The 26,646-nt window shown below is 42.7% G+C and overlaps 1 protein-coding gene across 1 annotated transcript in view; it reads right to left on the reverse strand.

The window, feature by feature from the left end:
- Positions 1-1,600: 1,600 nt before the first annotated feature.
- The window catches only part of SMAD6 (SMAD family member 6), an 83,258-nt gene continuing 58,212 nt past the window's right edge, over positions 1,601-26,646 (reverse strand). The window contains exon 4 of the mRNA XM_030579004.1: positions 1,601-2,471. Coding sequence (XP_030434864.1) covers positions 1,930-2,471 — 542 coding nt within the window. The 3' untranslated portion in view covers positions 1,601-1,929. The remainder of the gene's footprint in view (positions 2,472-26,646) is intronic.

Genomic DNA, 26,646 nt, shown 5'->3' on the forward strand with positions numbered 1-26,646 from the left:
GTTTTTATGTTGTTACGGCAGCCTTGTAAACTCACCCTGGGTTTTGAGAACTGAGCAGTACTCCGCCTGGCTTGTGCATCCTCACTCATTGTTGCTACAAAAAATATTGAATCAGGTCCCCCAAAATCATGACATTGACTTAAGTTCATAAGATTTTAAAAAAAAAAAAAAATTTGTTGTTCTTTTGATGTGCCTTCTAGTTTATTAATTTTTTAGGGTCATATTTTCAAGCTTTTCTCTGCAACTATGAGGGCTACAAATGGACTTTTTTAAATGAAAGCTGAAATTCTCACCTAATCACAGGACTTCAGAAACTGGGGATTTATGAAAATAAATATTGGGAGACTCAAAATCAAATGGCAAGAGGTAGCCACATTAGAAATGAACAATGCAATTATCAACTGTACTGAGAACAATTCAGGAGCCAGAAAATTCCCAACATTCTCCCACAGCTGGGTGGGCTTGGGAATGCTAACAGGAATAAAAGGTAGGAAAATTGTATCTTTCATCAAAAAAGTAAGCAGATTTTACCTTGAATTCACAAAGGGTGCAGAGCTGCTAAGGCAGAAAGAGCCTTTTATTCAGTCTCTTTTCCGATCACTTACAACAATGCTCTGCAGTCTTGGCTTAGTGGCTGAGATCTATATCTAGAAGAGCAGCAGTGCAAGCTTTCCAACACCATGGGGCCAAAATGCCTCAACAGTAGTTCAAAAGTGACTGGAGATCTTGGGGGCCTCCATTTTTGGGTGCCTGATCTGAGACACTTAAAAGGCATATGATGTGCTCAAAAGGGTGCTCAAGCACTTTAAGAATGTAAGAACGGCCATATTGGGTCAGACCAATGGTCCATCTAGCCCAGTCTCCTGTCTTCCAACAGTGGCCAATGCCAGATGCCCCAGAGGGAATGAACAGAACAGGCAATTATCAAGTGATCCATCCCCTGTCACCCATTCCCAGCTTTCTGAAATTCAGGCTGCTTCAAGGTATATCAGGTTGTACATTCCAAAAATGGAGGCACCCAAAACTGCCAGTCACTTTTTAAAATCTTGGGCTTCTCCACAAAGAACTGGAGAAAAACTGAATAGCTATAAGGCCTTGATACTGCAAACTGATCCCAATGGACTTAGTCTTTTAGGACCAGGCCCCTGATTGTATTCTGTCCTTTCCATTAATCCTGTCACCCATTAATTTGCTAAATGTGTGTGTACACACATACACCCTTCACTACATCTCAATCAGCATACTTGTTTTACCAACTGGAATACAGACCAGCACACACAAAACTACATTTCTAAACAGATTTTCTTTATTCCTTTTTTTCACCCTCTTGCTCTTGGCCTCTCTTCATGTATGAAACACTGGAGATAACTGGAGCCCTCTAGTCAGAAAGGAGTTGATTTTTTTAAAAATGAACTGGCATGGATTCGAGCCTGCAATCTTCACTCTGGAAAATCTAAACTGACTCCAGAATGCCTGAGGAGAGACTGCTCAGAATTTTATTTAAAGACAGAAAAATAACTGTTCTTCTCTCTTTAGGAGAGAAAAAAAAAGACAATAAACCCCCTCTATAATGCGAATACTTTATTATCAATGAGTGACTGGTATTAGCTTTTTGTCTGGTATTAATAATATTTCAAAAAAACATACATCAAAATTAGGGCTTTCTCCTATTTTTGCTGTATAATTTTTTTAAATCTGTATTGTAAGAATTATATAAGCCAAAGTGCATTTTCCTTTTTTTGTCCATATACACATTGCACCATACATAAATAATTACATTGTAAAAATGACTCCATAATTACAAGTATAATATATATTTTCATATAATATATAAAACTTTATATTAAATCTAGGTAGATGATATTTGGGATAGTCTGTGTTTCTTGCTCTCTCTCTCTCTTTTTTTCCTCTTTCAGCAGAGGCTGATTGTTATCTATTGTTGCTGAGTAATATCTCCAACCAACAAGGACATGACGTGATGAACTGTCTCGAGTAACATGGCCCCCATCCTTTAGCAAAGCTTATCCGAACGCTGTTTGGGTCATAGGGCCCATCTGCATAATCCAGATCCGTGGCGTGCTGTAAGAGGCAAGACTTCTCGTAATCAAATACCTTTATCGAATAGCCAGGCATTACTTTGCGTACTATTAAAGTCCTACAATTGGGAATGTCCAGTGTTGGGGAGTTGACAAAGATAGGATGCTCGCTGCGATTGTAGGCCCACACACCATCCGGTTCTTTGCTAAGTAAAATCCCATAGCCGATTTTACTTCGAGTCCTTCTAACAGTCTCACTCCTATTTTCCAGGTTTAGCTGTCCGAGGCAGAAGCCATTTCCTTGAGGTAGGTCATAAAATATACTGACAGACTGTTCATACACTGTGTAGAGGCGTCCCACACGAGTCCGATGTTCCCAGTAGGCAACGTTACACCAGTGGCTCTGCTTAATGGCATCAGGCGACATACTGGCATCTGTGGGGGAAAAAAAGCAAAGACACATTCAAGGCTGCTGCTATAGCATTGACCTATTTCAAGCCATACACGAATAAATAACCCATTTAATCATTACTATCGCTTGAAAATGACACAAGGAAAGAAACCCCGAGCTAAGTCAATCCCACAGCAGCCCCTTTGTGCCTAGATCAGGACCATCTGAACGGTCTAAGCTGTGGGCCATTCCTGCGACTTGTCAGGATCCCGCAGATCCCATATATTACACTTTAACGTTTGTATTGTGATAGCACCTAAAGGCCACAAGCAAACTTACTGTGATAGGTGCTATACAGACATATAAACAACGGTCTGTGCCCCAAAGAATTTACAGTCCAAAAGACAAGACCTAGCAGGAGGATGATACAACCCAAGAAGGCCAGACTGGGTGGTGGGTTGGGAGAAACAAAATGAAAATGTAACAGGACGTGCAAACTCTTAGCTGGTTAGTAGCACTGATTACAACTTAGGGGGCTGAACATACAACACTGAGTCAGGTGAGTCATATTAACTCACATGAGTAGTGACATTAACAGCCCCTTAAATTTTTTGGAGCAAGGGGAAAAGTAGCCGACAGTAGAGATCTTCCTCTTTAACATATGGGTAGGGGTCAAGGAAACTACAAGTCTCAGCATGCAGTGCTCTGTCCTGGGACACCGGAGCCTGGGATCTATAGCTTCCACAGTTTGCTTTTCAGTATTAGAGGTGAGGACGGTCACAGGTCCTACAGCTCTCGTGACTCAAGTGCATGGTTTCTGACTTTAGTATCACACAGATCTGCCAGCCAACTGCACTTTCCCTCAAGTACCAACAGAACCACAGCAAGTTCCTTCATGTTACACCTGATGCTGGGGGGGGAGGGGGAAGGGGGAGTATTTTTGTCAGACTATCAGGGAATAAACTCCCATATTAACTTAAACATTAATATTCTCCTTTGACAATCTAGGAGACTAAAGGACACAAAATATCTGTGAAAGTTCTTCCCACTCACTTTTGAAAACAGAAGTTTCTTCAGCCAGGCCTTCACTTTCATAGTCAACTGAACATATAAACCAATGTACCTTGATTTTCAAAGGCAAACTCTTATTGACATGTAATGCATGGATATACCTATGAAATATTATTACCTGTCAAGGTAAAGCAGGGATCGGCAACCTTTCAGAAGTGGTGTGCCGAGTCTTCATTTATTCAGTCTAGTTTAAGGTTTCGCATGCCAGTCATACATTTTAATGTTTTTAGAAGGTCTCTTTCTATAAGTCTATAATATATAACTAATCTATTGTTGTATGTAAAGTAAATACAGTTTTTTTAAATGTTTAAGAAGCTTCATTTAAAATGCAGAGTCCCCAGACCAGTGGCCAGGACCCGGGCAGTCTAAGTGCCACTGAAAATCAGCTCTCATGCTGCCTTCAGCATGCGTGCCATAGGTTGCCTATCCCTGAGGTAAAGGATTAGAATGCAAGTATATTCTGGAAGATTTCTCCTGGCTAACAATCTTTGACAAAGGCTCTGGTGTCACTCTAGTGAGAACAAGAAATGTGAGGCACCCTTTCATGCTAAGGGTATAATATTTTCCATAAAACTATACAATATTTGTATATAACATTGAATTACTCATCTTCCTGACCAACAGGAAGGCCTCTTCCTTCTCTGAGCCACGTTCAATGAAGAATGGAAGTATTGGGACAGCTGGAGGCGCCTTTAAAGTTCAGGCTTATCACTATTTACAGTGCCTCTAGAAACTGCACAGGAATTCACATCTCTAAAAGGGGCCCTAAAAGGTGAAACAGGCTCTTTCCAAACACGTAATCCTGATGCTTACAGGCTATTTTCCAAAAATCCACTCTGTGATTTCAAGGATGACCGTATAATAAACAGAGATTCTTCATCCATAGTCTCCATTCTATTTGAGTCAGCTGCATTTCAATCAGCTTTAGCTTAGATCTTCCAGCTACTACTGATATACAGCATACGTGCTCCACATCAGAGTTTTCTCAGCATTCAAAATACTAATGAAGTGCACAGATTAAACCCATCAGAGGAGTGAGCTATGCATACTTTCCTTAACCTATACGAAACTCTTTTTTTTACGGAGGTTAACTTTGCAGTAAGATTTTTCTGCTTCAGATTGTTTAGTCCTAAATGGTTTACTTTATCGGCAAAACTATGTTTAGCTACAAGTGCCATGCTTAAATAAATAAGCAAACAAAAAATTAAAGAAAACAATTACTTCATTTGTTACTGCATGTGAGGACTGGTCTTTTCATAACCAATCTAACTTGGCCACTTCTGTATAAAATACGCCTAACATTCTTGTTCTGGGCAAGGGTCCCAGAGCTATAAACCCGGCAAGGAGCTCAGCCTTGTTCTATACTCTGCATTAAGCTCCCTGACAATATATCACAAGACCGTGGCCTGTTGACCTCTCTGCCTTCATGCCATCAAGTCTGATTAACTCACACACAGGGTGATGCCATTATTTTGCTTCAGAGACTCTATTAAGGCACCGGATTTAAATCACAGGCCTACAGCCCAATTTCTTTTCATTCTCAAATTACCCTGGAGTGGAATGGGCTTTCCTTCCCATTAACAGTCTTTGAATTAAGCTGCTTTGTTAGAGTTTATCTTGAGTTGTAACTACACAACTTTAATAGGGGGAAGCGGGAAGGAGGAGAAAAATGGTAGGTAAATGGGCTTTTCCACCTCTAAACATAGAGAAGCCTGGCAAAAATCTGGCTGCAAGCACTGGCTGCTGCAAGACAAAGATGGGGAATGCCCCTTTATGTGGACGCTCATGAGCTGTCACACACACCAACCTCAACGGAAGTATGAGAACGGCTCTCCCCATCCCTCATACATCTGTATATAGAATCTCCAGGACCCAACACACTCATGCATCCATGTGAATGGCTGCCAAGCAGAAGCTTCAACCCTGTTTCTACAGAGTCCCCCCCCCCACCCGGAGGTTTGAAGGCATTTTCATTGTGGGGAACAAGACATGCTAGATGATTCCCTGCTGCTTAAGGTGGCTTATACAAAGGAGCAAACCAGTGCTCAGCGACTACCAAAAATTCAAGGCAACATCCTGGCCCCACTGAAGTAAAGGGCAAAACTCTGTTGACTTCAATGTGGCATGGATTTCACCCTCAGAGTCCTCCAGCTTTTGAAACCTGTTTTCCAACTTCCTCCATAAAAGGCTAGGCAGAGCTAAAAGCATCTTTTGGCTCCACGACTGCTCTGGTTGTAAACAGGATTTCTCAGAAGCTGCACCCTCAGTAGCTCTAACACTTAAACAAAAAAATTCGTCCAAGTGCCTTTGATAAGCAAGCTACTAAAATTTTGGATGAAAGACAAGGTAGTATCCTGGGGCTGAATTTACTCCTACATTACACAGGCAATGTACTTCAGCTAAGATTCTTCTTCTCAGGATCTTAGAAACAGAAGATGCATAAGGCCTATTAGTTAATCCAGCTCCCATGACTGTTCTCAACAGTACATTTTCTACTCTAGTTTGTACAGCCCCTAGCAATGGGGTTCCCCTCTACCCCAGGGAGATATTCAGCCTTAATTTCTCCCTTCTTACTTTTGCCCTGTTACTCCAAGTGATATTCCTTGTACCACGCTAAATACTTTCTATTTATCTTGTTACTACCTACACTATTCCACGAATCATTTCTGTGACCTGGTCTGTATCCCTAACAATTTCAGTTAGGGGTGTGATTCTCTACTCAAGTAGTTAAACTGGCACATCCCTCAGTGTGGACACAGTTATACTGGTATGAAGATGCCTTATACCAATACAGTATATTACCCTTCCCTTGCATCCACATTAGGGGGGCTGGGCTGCTTTAACGATACTGTTAAAGCTTTACGGTTTGTGTGTGCAGACAAGCCCTTCACCAATTTATACAGATGTAGCTCTTTTAGTCTTTTCCTAACGACCTTTGTTTCGAAGATTTATTTGATTCTATCAGTGAGGCTTGGTGAAGCTGCAAGGAAACAGAAGTGCTCAGCTCCACTGTGTACTACGGCCTGGCCAACAAAGGGAAAACAGAAGGTTAATTCAAAAACCACTGCTGGTTATGTCTTACTCACAAGAACAAAAGAAAGTGGCAGCACATATCTTGATCTCCTAATCCCAGCTCTGTGGCTAAAAATCCAAAACATGGAGACAAAGGAAGTTGCTGTAGAAAGCTCAAAGTTGGTGTGCATTAGCGAAAGCACTGTATTTCTATACATATTGAGTGCAGGAGAGCTCTTGCTTCCCTGACAGTGAGGGTAGGGATGGAGTTACATTTAGGCAAAGTGGGATGGTTGAGCAGTAAACACACACTGGATTCACTGCAGCTTCCCCCCTTTTCTCCACCCAATGCCCATCCAGTAACACTCAGAATCTTTCAACCAGCGATGGGGGGAAGGGGGAGGGACAGGAGGGAAATACCGCCAATGGTAAGTTAATTTTGTTGGTATAGGGTATTATATATACAGAAAATAAGACATTCGTGAGTTTTGCAATAAATACACCCGTTTCTCACTAACATGTTCTCCATTCCTGAGCTACCTTTGATATTTAGCGTCCTAACTCAGGAGCCCAAATTCCACCAAAATCTTCCTTTGTAACAAATGGCATACCAAGTCCAGCTCTGTTACATCAATGTACACCAGTCACCGTAGCTTTCCTGAAGTCAAAGGAGACGGTCTGCTGTTACTGATTGGGAAAGTCACTTCAGGGCCAATTCGTAAGAGTATTTCTACAGATAGGTACCGAAATACCTTTAAAAATCCGACCCTTTGTGCCTCCATCCCCCACTTGTGAAATGGGGATGTTAATACTTCCATGGGGTTCTGAGCCGGAATTCACAAATATTTGCATGGCACTGGGTTACTATGGCGACGGACCCCTTAGAAGTGCTAATAAATAAAATAAATGAGAGCATGTGCTAGTACTGATTCAGTTTTTGTTTTTTTAGATCCATAATTAGCACCAGGGGAGGTCAGGCTAGAAGTTAATGCAAGCCGCCATTCCTCGCAGGCTGGCCCATTCCTTGTTGAAACAATTAAAAGGGGAATGAGTATTAAAAGTGTTCTCCTATTTGTGCTGGAAATACCTTTTGTGCTTCCTGTTTGGAACGTCCACTGTCCAGCCTGAGAAAATGAGTGCCCAGGCTGAAGAAGAAGGGCCTTTCTGAATGGTGCCTGATCTCCGGCACAACGTACAATGCTTCTGAATACGTACTATGGATTACGATGCCTTGAATTGTGTTCAAGCTAGCTGTGAATTAGGTCCCTAATAACGAATGTAATAAGCACTGAACAGCATAGCTCTGAAAACAGCACCCAAACACACTGAGCCTTCCTTTGGGTACCGCTTGACACAGAAGTCTTACAACAAACACTGAATTTCTAGCTTACATATTTTTATGGGCCCTATTACCAAGGTGTCTGAGCACCTCCCAATTTTTAATGCATTTAGCCTCACAATACAAGTTGGAGAAATACTATTATCCTCCTTTCTTACAGCAGGGGTACTAGGCAGCAGAGAGGCTAAGCTCCCGGCCCAAACTCAGCCAGGAAATCTGTGGTAGGAGCTTAAGCCCAGATCTCCCCATTTGTAGGCTACTCCATAACCGCTGACCCATCCCTTGGTGTGTGTCACCTCCCTTGTCAGTCTTTCAAAAGCCATTTAATTTAGACAGGAATTTAGCAGCAATTGGATGGAAAATTTTGTTCAACTTTATGGCACCCCTACTTTAAAAACAAGTACATCACCTATCATTATGAAAAGGTTTCGATCCAGCAGTGGAATGAGCGAACTACTGTCACAATGAAAACGACAATATAAGTTTAAACGACTGCTTATCGATCTTTTTTCTTTTCACAATAAGAATCACTGTCAAAAGACAAACAGCTGCACGATTGAATAACTAGCCAGAGGTTAATGTTAAGGCTCCAGTTTTCAAATGGCATCAGGGAGTTCCATGCCCAAATCCCACAGAAACTGAGAGTTAGTTGCTTAAGTCACTTAGGTGCCTTTGAAAATCTCAGCCTGAATCCAGAAAATCAGCAAGTTATATAGGCTGGACTGAGAAAATGGGAGTCTTTTGTTCTGACATTGAAGTCATACCCATGTTTTTCATCTATACATCACAGATGATGTCTTTAAAACTGTATCCCCTGCCATTCTTCATATGCACACACCCAGAGACAAGAGAGAGGTTTATTCAGCTCTTGACTAGCTCCCAGGCAGTCACAAGGTTAGCCCTTCACCATCTCCTAAACCCCAAACGGCATATCCCATTCTTGGACTACAATTTTTAAGTCCAGCGTTAGAAATTAATAGGCCTAGCTATAAAAGATCTGCCACTGCCTTCTGACACACTGAGCATTAGCATGAAGAGGCTGTGTCAAACTGAATACAGTTAATTGTCAAACCTTTGGGCGGAAGTTAAAGTTCCTGTTCAACTAAGAAAATTATTCTAGGGAAGTAACATCCAGCACAATCACATAACTTAGCCCTTTGGCTCGACACATCGCACTGACCTACATAAACAAAAGCACCCTTACAACCTGTTTGCTTTGGGCTCCAAAGCAAAAAATGAATCCCAACTCCGGCAAATTTCCCTTCCATCTTCCTACAGGGCTGGAAACAGCTCATTGAGTCACTCTATCATAAAGAGCCCTTCCAAGTTCTCCAGACTGTTCACTGAATTTGTAAACACTGAAGATTTTTTTTCTTTAACCCTTTGACCAAAAGCCTTAATCTCCTTTACCATCTCGAAAGAACCTACAGCCCACGCCTTATGGGGGAGTTAAATGATCAGCATGCTTACTCTGGAAGAGTAATGACTTCATCCACAGTTCCGTGATGAACACGTATCCAAGCACATTAATAAATACTGTCAACTGGACTTGGCTCTTCCCAAAACATGCCATGATCACTTGCCAGGCACTAGTCATGAGAACATGCAGTTTTAGGAGAGTGAGTAAGGGAAGAAGATTCAAAGTGAATTTTGACTCATAAAAAGATCTGTTTAGATCCAAATACGACATAGCAAGTTCTTCAACCTCACAAATCTCTAATTAGAATGAAGAACAGTAATTGTAAGACTTAGGGAACTGGTTAAAAGAAGTTTCTGAACCTCTTCGCAGTATTACTGCAGTATTTGCAAAACTGCATTAATATAGTCAGTGATATTAACATAAATCTGTACTGACTGACGTCTCATCCAATCAAGGATTTCCAAAACACTATCAGCCAAATCAAATTCTGTCTTTGGTTATGTCTGTCCAACCCACTGAATTCAAGGAGTTTGGAATGAGTATAACCAACCTGGCCTTACACTGCAATTTCCCTCTGTCTATTGCCATCCAGTGAGAATACGATTTTGTTCCAGGTTTGTATGCCCATTTTCTTCTTTATAAAATACTAAAACTAACAGTTATATATTTCTATTGAAATGCTTAAACTTTACGAGGAGAGCAGAGGATGACTAACAGACAGAACTACAGTAGAAAGAACAGAAAGCAGGTATTGAGCAGCTGAATTTCATTTGTAATTAAATCTTCCATGGTGTACAGTGTAAACAAACATCATTTGCTGTGCAGAAAAACTGTATCTTTTTGCTAGCTTTCTAGATCATCTTTCCCCTAGAATATCATGTATCTGAGATGCCCAATGTACCTGATCCCCTCCCCACATCAACTGTTAAGTTTTGTTGTCCCACATTAAGTCTTAGTCATACCAATAGACTGAGCTACAGTAAAGTTTGTGGCTTTTCATCTGTAAGGTCTGGAGCCTGGTAGCAATTACAGAGTTCTGCATCTGTTTAACCTCATAACCTCTGCAAAGCCCTGTATGCCCATTAGGTAAGTAGTTTTTGTTATTATATTTTTCAGAAATTACCACTTAACCCTAAATTTCCCTACAAACTAAAGAAGGAAACTTCAAAATTTGATTTTGCATTGAGTTAAAAGCAAAATTCTTTAGACAAGCCAGCATTAGACATTTTTAATAGGTGTTTTCCAGTCTTTACTGCAAATCGCTCTGCCTTCTGTCCAATAAAACCAACGATGAAGGAATGCAGCATACGCTCTACATCAATTTCCAGCTCTAATAGCAGTCTGTTAGTGTCCCCGATAGTATGCACACTTTCCAAGAATATGCAATAATTTGATAGGAATTCCTCTTCCCTGTCTGGAGTAGTGTAAACAAGGGACTTTTTTTTTACCGAGGATGTTCCTAATTAATCATTACATCACCATTGATGAAGGCAGGAGATTAGATGCCTTTATTAAAAGAACTTCCAGACAAGACTTGAGAATCAATTACCCCCAAACGGGTGTGTACACACACATCCATCCACACACCCACTCAATATCTCTAATCCAAAACAACCAGCCAACACACTTCATCTCTTTTTCCCTCATTTCAGTTCCTTTCAAGGATATCCAAAAAGGAGGGAGGTAAGCAATGAAAAAGTATGTGAAAGATCTCCTCTGTTTAGAGCAGAGACGGATGTTAGTTTTAGTTAACTGTGTTTGGACGGACAAGGCAGCTAAAAGTCTCCCCAGCAATCTCATTTTCTTTGGGGGTGAGTGGCCTAATAATGGCTTTTAAAAGCCATGCAATAGCTGAAAAGGAAACTCGTCTACGGCCCAAAGGCAAATAAAACACACTGAAAGGAGACAGTAAAAAGGTTCATATGAAAAGGCTGTGCCTCCGGAAAGCTTTCTAAAGGGTCTCTTTATGTGGCCGGTACACAGCCTCACTTTCTGCAGTATCCCCTGCTAAACAAAGTGGCTGCCTGTGCAGAGGTGGATTGGTTTTCATTCTTTTATCTCTCAGCGTATTCAAACAAATCCTGAAAAGATGAACTCATCTGGCAACCCTGACATAAAGCAAGCACTTTAGCCAGCCTCTATTACAAGACAGCCTGCTCTGTGTCTTATCCACTGCCAAGTATTAGTTTCGCCTCCAGCCATTAGGCTCTACCACTCACCAGACAGCAGGGGCAATGGACAGAAAGTCATATCCCCTGCAATTTAAGTAAACAGCCTATTCCCCGCCCCCCTTTTTTTTTTTGCATGCTGCCCTTGCTGTGCTGACAAGAAGATCAGGAGGGATTTTTGGACAGAGCCATGCTTGTTCAAAAAGAGAAGTATGTTAGCCCTATACTGCCTGCCTCAATGGTGGTACAGGCCACATTTTTAACAACTATCATTGTAGGCAGCTACAACTTCTAACAGCCACATTTCGGCTGGCGTCAGAGCTATCTCAGCCATCGAAGCCGGCTTTATCGATCAGATGTCTACACTGGAACTCTGGCTCTTGTTTACTTGTGGGCTTGTTCCTCAGCGTCACCACTTCCCCGTGTGAAGCTGTACCTCGCTGCAGACACATCCAAAAGGAAATTCTCTCTCTCTCTCTGTGGGGTCTCAAGGGAAAGAAAACATAACTTGAGGTTTTGACGATTTGTGAGCTGACACACATTAAATATAAGTAAAGTTCAAAGCACTTCACTAATAAAATGCTTCTCACAAACAAAATGCGAACAAAAAAATGTCCTTGCTGGCTGTTCCCTACTACCTTTAAAAGCACGATGGAATTGTCCATCAAATTTTACATATTTTTTTCCAGAAAACACACAAAAATCACTAGATATTATACAACACGCAGGGTTACAATATCTCTGCCTAACACTTTAATGTTTGAATTTAGGCCTCAATTTAGCAGTGTTTAACTATAAGCATATACTTTAAGTCAGGAATTGGCAACCTTTGGCAAGCAGCCCACCAGGCAAAGCTGCTGGTGGGCCAGGCTGGTTTGTTTACCTGCAGCGTCTGCAGGTTCGCTGATCACAGGTCCCACTGGCCGCGGTTTGCTGCTCCAGGCCAATGGGGGCTGCGGGGAGTGGCGCGGGCCGAGGGACATGCTGGCCGCCCTTCCCACAGCCCCCATTGGCCTGGGATGGCGAACCACGGCCACTGGGAGCTGCAATTGGCCGAACCTGCAGACACTGCAGGTAAACAAACCGGCCTGGCCTGCCAGCGGCTTTCCCTGGCAGGCCGCATGCCAAAGGTTGCTGATTCCTGCTTTAAGCCATCCCTATTCAGTAAAGCATGTGCTTAAGGTCCAAGTTGTTCTGTGCAGGGAAAACCTCTGCACCCGTGTGACAAATCAACGAGTCTCCACCAAAAGGACTAAAGCGGTTCTTCCATGCAGTGCACTTTGCAGGATTGGGGTTCTCAGTGTGTTAAATCTGGAGACTAAATTTAACCATTAGTATGTGAAATGGAGGGATTTTAATAGTACTTTACACACTAATCTGAATCCACCCTTAACTTTAGACTTACTTAATACTTAATATATTAATACTTAATGCTTCCATAATACAGATGCATGGTTGTGAATGAGGTCATGCAGCATGTGTGTTTTCAGAAAATTATCATCAAAGTTTGGTCACTATTCTGTTGTGATTTGGATTACAGTAGCAAGCAATGGAGACTGGTTGTACTTTTGTTCTGAGATAGAATTTAATTAATAAAATGCTTTGAAGCTTATTACCATTCAAGGGCTATCATATTTTAATAGTCACAAATCAAGCTGTTTTATTTTCTACACAGAGATTCCCAAGAGGGATAAGAACTGTAACCCCACTTTACTGCATTTTTACAGACTAACCCAAAGAGATGTTGTTTACGTATGTTCTGAATGATACTTATTATGGGTTACCAAAAGAAAGGTGATGTAACAAAGTTACTGCATCACCCAAACTCTTTTAAGAAACAGGGATTTGAATACCTGGGTCTGTCTGTAAAAGAGCTGAGGTGCAATTTTATGAAGTGGCCAAATTATTTAGGAGCACAAGTCCCAGCAACTTTCAACAAAACCTGTGCTCTTAAGTCACTTCGGACTTTTGAAAAATCCCACCCCTGATCTGTAATAAAGACTGTCTAATGTGTTACTGGGCCATGTATCATTTCTGTAACCTGATTATGGAGTCATATCCTTCATCACTCCATGGAGAAGCTTGTAGGAAGTAATCTTCCTTTTATTTTCAGTAATATAGAATCATAGACTTTAAGGTCAGAAGGGACCATTATGATCATCTAGTCTGACCTCCTGCACAATGCAGACCACAGAATCTCACCCACCCACTCCTGTATCAAACCTATGTCTGAGCCATTGAAGTCCTCAAATCATGGTTTAAAGACTTCAAGGTGCACAGAACCTTCCAGCAAATGACCCATGCCCAAGGCTGCAGAGGCAGACGAAAAAACTCCAAGGCTTCTGCCAATCTGCCCTGGAGGAAAATTCCTTTCCGACCCCAAATATGATGATCAGCTAAACCCTGAGCATGTGGGCAAGACTCATCAGCCAGGCACCCAGGAAATAATTCTTTTTTGCTTCAAAATAAACACTACATATTATAAGAAAGCACAGAACTGAGATAATTTTAGAAAAAAATGTTGTCTGTGAATAATTTCCTAAGCAAGGTCCAGCTAGAAAGTGAAGCAAAAAGAAAATGTCCATATTCCAAAAAAATCTTGTTACAGACCACGCGGCAGCCATCAGCGGCAATGAACCCTGTTAATGTTCTTTGAAACAAGTTCCAGGGTAGTGAAGAGGTTAAAACTTTCCACAGCAGAAATGGAATTTTTATGGCCCTACAAAATACAATTAATTGTCAATCTGCCCCAGCAATGCTCACAATCGTTTTTGTTAAGCCAATATACTTAACATACTTCAGCCTTACAAGTTTCAGCTGGAATGGATCACTAAAAAAGAAACAAACAACAAAAAACCTCCCCCAAACCACTACATTACATTAAGCTCCACCATAAGGAAGCTTGTGTGGATTTTCTGCCTGTGGAGAAATTACATATGTGATCATGTATACTGAACAGAACATGATAATTCCAAATGCTCTCATTTTCCACTGTTTTCTTACAAGCATTTATATCTTCTTTTCTGAGGTGCAGAGATATCGATTTGTGACAGATGGCAGCATTTTTCAGTTAAAATGTCACTACTAAAATTGCTTATTTATGGAGGCCAATTCTTTGAGATAACTTTAGAGCCACTGGTTCCTGTTCTATGCATTCTCAAGAACCGTAACTGCCATTTTTCGTTCAGTTCTAAGATTTAGGAAAATAAGCCACCAATCCTAGGGAAGGCAGGTGCTCTGCAAATGTGAGTTATCCCCTCACAGGAGAGCTCTGGAGCTCTTTCAGAGTCCAATATTTCGCCATTTTGTTGAGGAACTGAAAACCAAAAAGTTCCCCTCAATAAGCGCAATTTCTTTTATTGATTCTCTTCAATGTGTCACCAAAGTAAGTGTCTTTAGGACCGGAACACAGCATAAAAGAGCCAATTTGTCAGGATTCCGTTTTTAGTGTTTATCTCTTCCGCAGAAAAATCCAATGTAGGACAGAAAAAATATGAGATGTGAGGGTCCCCCTTGTTTGTTCCTATCAGGAGGAGCTAGGGGGTTCAGCACCCTGCACTCAAGGACAACCCAGGAGGATATTATTGAGGGAATGGGAGGCAGAGGGGAGCAGCAGATATCATTTGAGGGGAGGATCACTGGGTATGTGCAGCTCCCGGAAATGGAATCATGGCTATAGAGCCATAGGCTGTCTCCCTGAGAAAGAGACATAGAGCCCACTGCAAAATTCTGACAAGGGAAAGCTAGAATTTGTGCAGAGGGAATTGAGCTGCATGTATCTGATTGGGGGCTACACCGCTGAGGAGAATTTCCCACAGGCCTCTGGATTGCATGGGCACTACGGGCCCTGCTCTTTCAAAAAGAGGGCGATAGGAGGTGAGGATGTCCAGAGAACAGCATGGGGGCTTGTGGATACCTTTGCTCTTTCAGCAGTATCTTCTCTGGAAGAGGAAACTCTCATTGTGGAATACAACCCAGACTTCTCTTCTACACAAAGGACAAACTTGTACCATTTGCATACAGATACCCCCAGAGCGCACCACTCCTGCCATTCCTGCTCAGGGAAAGCTCCCAGTGACTGCGGAATCCATCCCTTAGGTTGGGCATTAGGAAAGTCAGTGTAGATTAGCACTGGAACAAGTTGCCTAGGCAGGCCGTGGAATCTCCATCACTGGAGGTTTTTAAGAACACGTTAGAGCAGAGGTGGCCAAACCATGGCTTGCGAGCCACACGCAGCTCTTTTACAGTTAAAGTGAGGCTCGCGGAGCCCCTCCTCGCCCACCCCCCTCATTCTCCAGGACCTCTGCCTTGCAGCAGGGTGGTGGGGTAGGGGCTTTTGCCCAGACGGGAGGGAGGTCTCAGGGCTTCAGTCCCGCTGGCCGCACCTGCCGGGGCTCAGGGTTTCAGCAGGACCGGGGCTGAAGCCCCGAGCCCTAGCAGGTGCCTCCCATGGGGCAGAAGCCCCAAGCCCTGGCAGACATGCTCCGGCTCTCAAACTTCTGAAGATTGTTGTATGAGGCTCAGAGGGTCAGTAAGCTTGGCCACCCCTGGGTTAGAGAAACACCCGTCAGGGCTGGGCTGGTTATTACTTAGTCCTGCTTTGAGTGCAGGGGATGGGCTAGACGATCTCGCAAGGTCCCTTCCAGTCCTCCACTTCTATGATTATAATCAGTTAGGCAATTATTGCAAGAGTTAACTATAAGCCCAGACAAAAGTCTAACATGCCATATCGTTCAAGCACTGAATACAATAGTTAGCCATGCAATGGCTCAGCATTTGTGCTGAATGCTTTCCTACAGCACAATCAGTTCATGGCAATTCTTCCTCCATTAAATGTTTTAACCAGCTTCCTACTGACTTCTATCCCCTGCACCGCAGTGCTCGGAGCACTGAGAGCGCTTCTGAACACTGGCAGAAGTTCCCTCATTTGCTAATTGCGACTGTGCAGACACTAGACTCTTTGGCTCCAACACAGGCCCCCTATGGAATGGCACCAGTCCTTTAGCAAACATGTAGAATAGGGATTTGTTGTTGGGAAATGGAAAGCAGAGCACTGGAAAGCGGTAGGCTCAACAGGCCTGAAGGCTACAGCCCTTTATTTATGCACAAGGAAAGTATAGCAAGAAGAGGCAGCCATGCCCTGCTGCAACCACAACAAGGGAGCTCATTGGCTGTCCACCGTGTCCAGTCATTCCTTGGTTCCCACCCAGAAATTGACAGCCACAGCAACAAATAGCGGCAGCCATGCTGTTGGTTTGAGGAAGGGGGAGACAAATAGTGAGGACTGTGATTTTTCTAAGGGGCCATAGGAAATACGCTCCCAGCTCCTGCTGATTTTCCATGAGAACTGGGCCTCCCAGGGATTTTGGCACCTCACTCCCCTGGTGCCTAAATACTTTAGATGATCTGGACCTCAGGTGTGTAACTTCCCCAGGACCCTGGAAAGTCCCAATAACTCACCATCTCATGAAAGCCTCTGAGAAACTGTCACAGAGTCCAGGCTTTCCATCATGAATTGACCTGTTTATTTGAATGAGTGATTTTGCAGCCAAAGATTCCACTACAATTACCAATCCCGCAAGCCATGCGGTCATCTTATTTCTTTAAATAACTTCCCAATCAATAAAGGCCAGGTTCCGTCACACTTAGCTGTGCTGAGCAGTATTTTACTCTATCGCAGGACTTCTGACCTCCTTGAAGATAATTTAAAATTCAACTTAGCTAAGACCCGATCCTACAGTAAGCAACATGCAGGAGCAGGGGACCAATGACAATACCCACCATTAGCATACCAACAACTTTTTCTGCATAAAAGAAACCAATCCACAAAACCATCAGCTCCTGAAAAACCTTCACACCTCTCAAATACAAATACATATGTTCCTATTGAGTTCTGGTCTGAAAACTCCAATTTAAATGACACTCTCAACTTGAATATTTTTTTTAAACTGATTAATTTCAAGAAACTGGTTTCTGATACATCACTCCTTTGCCTTTTAAATAGTGTGTCCTGAATATTATACTTAAATAGCATATAAAGGATTTTTCCGCTCCCCTGTTGATATTTATGAGGGTCTCTTTGGCCAGAGAGAAAATGGCTATTCAGGAGAAACAATTAAAAAGCAAACAAACTGAAAACAATGTATTTATTTTTAGACTCATAGACTTTAAGGCCAGAAGGGACCATCATGATCATCTAGTTCAATTAGTTTTCAATCTTTTTTCAATTGTGGACCCCTAAAAATTTTGAATGGAGGTGCTGACCCCTTTGGAAATCTTAAACATAGCCTGTGGACCCTCAGAGGTCTGTGGACCACAGGTTGAAAACCACTGATCTAGTCTGACCTGCTTCACATCGCAGGCCACAGAGCCTCACCCACCAACTCCTGTAATAGACCCCTAATCTCTGGCTGACTTATTGATGTTCTCACATCATTTAAAGACTTCAAGTTACAGAGAATCCATCATTTACACTAGTTTAAACCAGCAAGCGACCCATCCCCATGCTACAGAGGAAGGCAAAAAACAACAACAAACAAAACAAAAAAAAACCACCCTGCCAATCTGACCCAGGAAAAAATTCCTTCCCAGCCCCAAATATGGCACTCACTTGCACCCTGAGTATGTCACTGACCTTTATACTCAGTGGAGTTTGCAAGTAATACGTACAGTATTTTCCGGTACAAAAAGGTGATTTTTTTTCCAAGGTAACTTAGTCCCTTTAATCCCCATTTCTCATGATTAAAAGTTTCATAGGCACATCCACAACATTTGAGCACATCTGTGTGTTATGCTGTACATGTAACTGCTCTGTACATGGTATGTAAAGTTAACACAGTCATATAAACATGTCATAAAAAGGAACTCAAAATATAACCACCTACATTTGCTGCCAATTCTGAAAGCAGCAGAGCTGTCATCAGCCCTGATTTGGCGGCGACTCTTTCAGGTTTTGGAAATCAGCCCTGGGCAGTTCCAATCCCAGCAATCGTCCCAGATTCAGACCAGCATCAGGCGGCTGTACAGTAGTGAAACAGCAGCACCTCTCTGGCAGCTTTGACTCCTGTGATCAACTGCCTTACTCCACTCCCTGCCAGGAGCTTCTCAAATGGAGATCCAACCCCTTGCTACCAGTTATTTTTCAGTTGTTCTCAGAGTGTCCACTCCCATATAAGTCAATGGGAGTTTTGCCACTGATTTCAAAGACAGCACGATCTCAGCAAACACTCCAGTCAAGGCCATTTCTTCTGATAAAGCAAGAGGGCATGAGGCCAAGGCTAAAAGAGAACTCCATGTCAGAGAATAAGCATCAGTCCTGGCGATTAGTGGCAGAGGAGTCTTCCTGGGGTAATTAGCCCTGACCCAAACAAATAAGAATCTTCTACAGTCCAGGAAGAGGGGAGAGAAACAAGATGGAAAATGGGAAATGGGGGTTGGAGAGAGGAGAAAAAGATTACAGAAATCAACTTGCCAAGAAATCTGGGGGGGCTACAGCTACCAGAGGCTTCTGGGCTCATTCTGGCAAGATTTAGCTTATTTCTCTGCCTTTTTTCTCGTGCACTTCAGCTTTGTTCTCAGGACACCACTGGCTACATGGAGAAATCACCCAATGCACACAGCACCCTCTGGAGGTAGGGAGCAGGGGAGTGTGAAGTGGCACCAAAATCTCTTAAAAACTCCTCTGTCAAAGTTTCAAATCTTGGGAACTGTAACTCTCAGATCCTAAAAGTGTGCCTGCAGTCCTTTACTAGAAACATAAGACAGAAAACACTTGCGGATCTGGGAGAACTCATATAATAAATCATTCAGTTGTATGTTTCCCTTTTAGCCACAGCAAAGTCAAAGTCTTCCTTCCCCCCACTGTTAACCATCCTTTGTTTGCTTTATCTCTCCGCTGCTTGGGGTGGCACAGAGCCAACTCTTGTTATTAATTAATCTAGGGGACGCATGCTGCATTCCTGGCCACCCTAACCACTTCCTACTTTGGCTGGGATGGTGGGCTGAAATTCAGCCTGCCAAATCCTTTTAGTTACATTAGGCTCCTTGCAATATCTCAACCGTATCTTGTGACCACAAGTTGCAAGAAAGAACATTTAGACTCAAACATTAAAAGAAAAAGAAAAAACCCAACCACCCTTCTGACACACAACAATGTACTAACCATCTAATGCAGTTCCCACAGTTGAGGTGAGATTTCCATTGGATTAACTCTGCTCCCACTGAAACCAATACGAGTTTTGCCAGTGACTTCAACTGAAGCACCCGTTAGATCAATTGAGAGTGTATTGAAAAATCCCTACTTTAACAAGGAGAGAAAAAAAACGAATCCTTGACAGATGGGGAGATAAAACTAATCAACGAGCAGAGATGGGAAAACTTCCCCGAATCAGCAGACCCTGAAAACAATGTAATAATAATTTGTGCCTGTAAAGCATCTTCATCTGAGAGCTTCAAAGCATTTTACAAACACCGACTAATTATTAGGTCCACTTTAATAGTAACAGAAATTTGCACTTCCATTTCAGGCCTAGCTCTCAAGGCACTTTACAAAGGTTCATGAATTAAGACTCAGCTCCCCTGTAAGAGAACTATCTTACAGATGGAGAAACCAAAGCAGAGAGAAGTCAAATGATTTACCCAACTTCTACAATGAGTTAATGGCAGAGCCATGAATAGAATGCAGAATTCCCGATTTCCTGTCTGCTGCTCTAACCACTGGATGATCTTCTTACAAGAGGATAACCTGAAGCACAGAGATTTGGGGCTGTTAAAACACCATTCTTACATGCTTCACACTAACAAATCACTAATACTGCTCTTCCAGCCAGAGCAGGCCAGGAATGGACACTTTACAAAGGTTTTCTATATGGATCTAGACTACCAACACAGTTTTTGTAAGACTGTCATGCCAGGCAGCTGTAAAGGCATGTCTACAAATGTTCAAATCTTCACACCTCCAGCTGCTGCCCAACCACCAATGAAGTTCCAATGGCGATAAAGCAGCCGTGTGAACACTAATGTCCATCCAGCACTGATATCATTATCATTGCAATAGTATGTATTAATCATATTGAAGTAATCCGTAGAAGCCCCAGTTGATACCACATCATCTGACCATGGTCAAGTTGAAAGTATGTTAAGCAGTGTTAGAACTCCTGACTCACATTCACTCTATGATGCTGCCTCCATGCTGAGGATAGGAAAACTTGTGGCAGCTTTTTAGGGTTTTAGGATAATAACTAACAGGGCAATAAGCATTTTAGAACATCAAAGGGCAACTGTACCCAGAAAATGCTGCAAGTGCCACGCCAGCTATTCATGCCATTTTGGCCATAGGCACCAGCTATTCACGCCATTTTGGCCACTGTTATCCTCAACATTACTAAGACACTTGTAATTGTCAAAGTGAAAGTATCTGTGCACATTTGCTTCCATTCCCCAGTCACAAAAGTTTCTGCACACTGAAGGAGTGGGAGCTCCTGCCAAGCTTGTACCTATGAACAGACTCGGCTGTAAAATCACGCACGATAAGAAGGAGCTGTGAGACACCCAGTCAAATGGCAGTTCAAACAACTAGACTCATTTCTAGGTTGTCTAAATTTTCAAAAGTGACTAGTGATTTAGGTGCCTCAGTTTTGGGGACATCTTAACAGAATCTGATTTTCCAAAGGCATGCACCCAGCACCTTTGGAAAATTAGGCTCTTTAAGGTGTCTCCAGCTGGGCATCTGAAAGCTGAGATCCCACAGTGCTTAGTTTTTAAAATTCAGGTCTAAAAGCTTTTGAGTGAAATAGATTCTGAATGCTTTCCTGTAAACCAGAAAACTAGTAATGAGGCTTCTTTAAAAAGAAAAAGCCAAACCACTGATTAGATGCAGATATGATTTCATGGATATACTTTTTTTTTTAAAAAGACCCCACAATTAACTCTCAAACTGAATTGTTTCCTACTTAGAGAAAAAGGCATTCAGTCCCATTCTGATCTCAGACTTCATGTTGACACGGAAGTGGTTTTCACAGGGTTTTCTGTTGTTTTTTGGTGTGGTATGTGGGAGGCAGCTAAAAGTCTGATAGAACTGAGACCATGCTGACCATCATGGACTGAGGAGGGTAGGATTTGGCTCATGGCTGCAAGCAGCTAACTGGAGAGAAAACTGGGGTTCTGGAGATAAGTATCTGTGGGCTGTAGGTATCTGTGGGCTGTAGGCCAATACAACTCAAAATACCACTGACGGTGAACGCTCTAAGGAAACCATATCGTGAACCAGAAGAACAAGCTCAGGCCGTGGAATGTCAGGTTGGTGGGGCTCCCAGAGGGCGAGGAAGCAGGAGCCCATCGAGTGTTTTTCTCCAACTGGGCTATAAAATGGCTGAGGATGAATAATTTTGCTTCCTCTCTACAACCCCATTGCCACAGTCCTGCTCCTGAGTCGGGTGACCCTGTGACACCCCACATGGCTCTTGAGGAATGTGCAAACCTTGGCTCGAGGAATAATGTTTTGAGTTGAGCAGCATATGGAACTGAGCGCCCAGCTTTCAAGGGCTGGCAAGCATTCCTTTATTGCTACCACCTTTCATGGCCCAAAGGATGGTGTGGCATCACCGTCAAACCCAGGGTAAAAGCAACAATCCCTGCTCTGGTACATCTACACCAGGGGTTGGCAACCTTTCAGAAGTGGTGTGCCGAGTCTTCATTTATTCACTCTAATTTAAGGTTTCGTGTGCCAGTAATACATTTTAACATTTTTAGACGGTCTCTTTCTGTAAGTCTATAATATATAACTAAACTATTGGTGTATGTAAAGTAAATAAGGTTTTTTAAATATTTAAGAAGCTTCATTTAAAATTAAATTAAAATGCAGAGCCCCCAGACCGGTGGCCAGGACCCAGGCAGTGAGTGTTACTGAAAATCAGCTCACGTGCCGCCTTCAGCATGCATGCAATAGGTTGCCTACCCGTGATCTACACTAAGATAAAAGGGGTAGGTCACATTTAATACCCTAATGTAGCACAGACAAGTTGTAATCTAACACGTGTTTGTGGGGCAGACCCAGGTCTGGATGGGATGGCTGAGCTGGGACTTCTTTCTCCCCCCCTTGGATGATCTGGGGCCTTGGGACAAGAAAGGAAGTGAGCGTGCCCAGAAAAGTGTGATGGAAATTACCTTCAGAGTGGGCCCCGCAGCACGGACAGTTCTGTGCCTGTTTCAACAGGAGTGCAAGTTTTATCGTACCAGCCCCACACACACCCCATAAGTTGGGTTCTCTGGGGTCCCCTTTCACTTCCTTCCCACCATGCTCACGCACAGTACTCCACACAGGCTCCCTCTGCCCAAGCAGGTCTGTATACTCTTGCAAGTGTCTCCCAGCCGTTGGCTACTTGAACCAGCCCCTCGCCCCGTATCCAACAGCCAGGCTCTTTTCAATACATGATCAATGACCACACATACGTGGGAGCAACACACGACATGATCTGCAACATGAAACTAAGATTCCAGCTTTGTTCCTACTGGGCCAGAGCCCAGTGGGGTCCTGCCTCAGGTAACACTCCCACTGAGGCCTTGAGAAGGCACTGCAGGGTTTGGTCTGTGGCTCAACTGATGTGATTTTGTATAACCCAGTCAGGGGTTTTGCTGATTTGCTTTGGGAGGAGAGGGGTATTAGTGTCAGTCTGAACTGGACACCTAATTGTCCTTTGTACCTCTGCAAATGTTTGCCCTCTGTGTATGAAGCCAGCTGAGCATAATACAGAGATTTAATTGTATCGTATATGGGTTCTACTCCTCTCTTCCTTTGGAGAGAGGCTGACTGAAAACAGAATGAAGTTCGTGTGTTGCAAGGGTGATTCTTTGTGGTTGGTAGCTAACTCTGCCCTGTGGAGCAATGGTGAGGATTAAGGCTACAACGCATCAGTAGCATTTTTAACTATCCAGATCTGGATGGAGAATGTGGGAAAGATTCCTGCTCTTCCCCCGGGTCTGCCAGTATTCTCACTCCCCCAAACACACACACACACACACACACACACCCATGCACCACTGCACATCTACACACACACACACACACACACACACACACACACACACACACACACACACACACACACACACACAGGTACATTTTTCTGATATCTAGCTTGTTTATATATGTGTAGACATTTCAATAACTATTTCAGCCCTTGCTTACAGTCAGCAGCTCCTCTGCTCCGCCTACCCCCACTGAGGATTACTCATGGCCCAAATACTTGGGCTCTTACTCCCGCTTAAGTCCATGGGTAAACAATGAATTAAGGGCCACAAGATTTCAGCTCTATATCGGTATTTATTTTTGAATATTCATAATCATCTCACTGAAAGTTCCATGTTGGAGACTCCTGCCTCTCTGAACTATCCCTCTCTCTCTATAAAAGCATCATGAATCGGCCCCTATGAGAGAAAAGATCAGTGGAAAATAAATCTTGTGTTATTTGCATACTCTGCTGGAGAGCTGACTGTGTAGTTTAAGGTGTGTTGTTGAATACTCCTCACTCAACGTTTGGTAGAGAAAATTAATAACCCTAAGGGAGCACTTGTACTACATGAGGGCACATATTGGATGGTTTCTGCTAATGTGGGTTAAACACAGTTGTGGAACAAACTTAACCATGTTTTACACACCCACTATAATGGGCCCCATAAATGCACTGAAGTCTATCAGATAAACATAATGGAACAAATTCAGACATGGAATTGGCAGCTGCAACTCCACTCTGTGGTTGCACATACTTTCATCTGATGAGACTGAACCCCATGTGTTTATTAAATTATCTAAAAAGCAGGTATAGTCAAGATAATCCATAGCATCTAGCAGAAATCCATTACAGCCCAGCAAGTCAGCAATGCATAGCTTTTATAAATCCCCCAAAGCATTTTCACAATAATCTCCCATTTGACAAAATCCCTAACCACGCATGTACACATGAGAAAGGAGGTGACTCTTGCCAACTAGCCACCCTTCCCCGAGGAATTTGTTTTCAGTTCTAAAAACCACTATTTTTTTTTAAAGTGGAAACAAAAGAAAATACCAAAATATACACACACATACAATCCCCAAATGATTTGAGTGATGGGAGAGAAACCAACTCACAAAAGAAAATTCAAAGTCAGTGGATCATATTCTGCTCTGTTACACTCGTACAAATCCAGAGTAACTCCATTAATCATGGCTTGTTCTGTGTCTCCAAGGAGCAGGGGGCCTGATTTGATACACTCTGGGCACATTAGTACCTAAGGCATGAAACGTACAGTGAAGACACATGGACAGCATTAACTTTGAGTCTCGTGGTTTTCCATGTCACTCATTCAGCATAATTTAACTGTAATCATTTGTGGGTTCGTTTTGGGATTCATTGTAGTCAGGAGAAATATGATTGTTCCCAGAAAGGGAAGGGCCTTCAACTGCCTGATATATCCTCCTAGCTTTCTTGGACAAACGGACATCTTTGGGGGCGGGTGCAAGACCTTAAGGCTAAATAAATCACCTTTTTAGAAAGCATTCAATTTAAACCCAAGAAACAGCAAATCTAAAATGCTCAGCCTGATCAGCATTACTGCTCTTAGCTCTGCCAGTCCTTCTCTTAGGCCCACAGAACATTCCTGCAAAGAGGGAAAGTCACTAAAGATTCAGTTATAAACACTGGTAATTAAGACTGCTTGATTGAGTATAACACTAAATGACTTTCTCATTTAAGAAAAAGAGGACAGGAGGGGCGGTAGGAATGTTTGCAAATCAGGGGCAGTCAGATTAACAGAGCGTGTGAATGCTTCATTATGGCTAACGAGTTCAAGACTGTACACACTACACACAGTTTAGCACCAAGGGACAAATGTTAGATTCTCTCTCTCTCCTCAGTGTGAATTCATTACACAAATAAAGAAACAAACACTTTTGGCAAAGTAGGCTCAATAGCATTTACTAAAAAGATCACATGGCACCATGATATCTCATTTCACTTCATTGTTAAAGTACCCTGTGAGTACAGATCTCTCTCTCTCTCACACATACACACACACACACGTGTGTGCGTGCATGCACACATGAGTATACACATAAAGAAATAAGCCCAGAAACAGCAGAAAAAATATTCAATGAAAAAGTGAGGTCTGTTATATTTTGCTCGAGTACATCAGCAGAGTTGTTGACACAGTTCCATAGCCTGCACATGCTTAATTCCTGTTTGCACCAGATTAGTGTTACTCCTTGTCCTAATATTTCCCACTATTTCTGGTGGGGAGAGGAGTGTGTGTGAGTGATGGGGAAGGATGGGACACTGAAACCTGACTAGAGTATGCCATGCTGCTGGCATTATACATGCCTGTCCAGTTAGTGAAGTAGAATCCTTACATTGTTAAAAATAGGAAAGAAACTGCACAATTCATATATTTTATAAAGTTGGGTTAAATCAACATCTGCAAAAAATATCCCCGTTAAACGAAATAGCAGGATTTCATTAAGTAAATTGCAAGTTGGCAAAAATTCTGAAAGAAAGGGGGAAAAAAAAACACCCCACAGCCAGCCCTGTAATTTAAACCTTATTTTAACTGTGACAACATGACTGCAACAGGCTGCCTTTCCAAATGAAAAAATAAAATAAAGTCTAAAAGAGCTCCCCATCCTCCTCATCCCCACCTCAGTGGCCCGAAATGTTTGCAGTAATTATGATGTTACACAGAGCTTTCCCCTGGAGAGGAAGGGGGACAAAACCAAACCCAGGGAGCCCTCTTCTACAGTCCCCATTGTCACGGTAATGAAATTGACAAGACCTGCTTGGAGTGGCAAACTCTGGGAGTTTCTACAACAGGGACATCCAAAGGTTTGCACAACTGAGGGGCTGCTGACTGGCAATGCACCCTGGGCCTATGGGAGGTCCTTGATTTGTATAAAATGTAATCCACTGCACTCAACCTCACCTTCAATAGAGTGGTGCAGCCAGCAAAGACTATGGGTTCCCAACGTACAGGCCTCCACCCTGATCCAAGCAGAGGTTGTTTAGATCAAGATGCAGCAGCAGCTCTTACAGTCTCTGCAAGCTCTGTCTGTTCTGTGGCTGAATGCACACAAAGGGCAAACTTTTGCCTTACACTGATATAAATCCAGGGGGGCTGCAACAATTTGTATCGTAGGGGCGCTGAGAGCCACTGAACCAAACTGTAAACCCTGTATATGATGGAAA

The sequence above is a fragment of the Gopherus evgoodei genome, chromosome 10, assembly GCF_007399415.2.
Source record: "Gopherus evgoodei ecotype Sinaloan lineage chromosome 10, rGopEvg1_v1.p, whole genome shotgun sequence".
In the NCBI taxonomy this organism is placed as follows: Eukaryota; Metazoa; Chordata; order Testudines; family Testudinidae; genus Gopherus; species Gopherus evgoodei.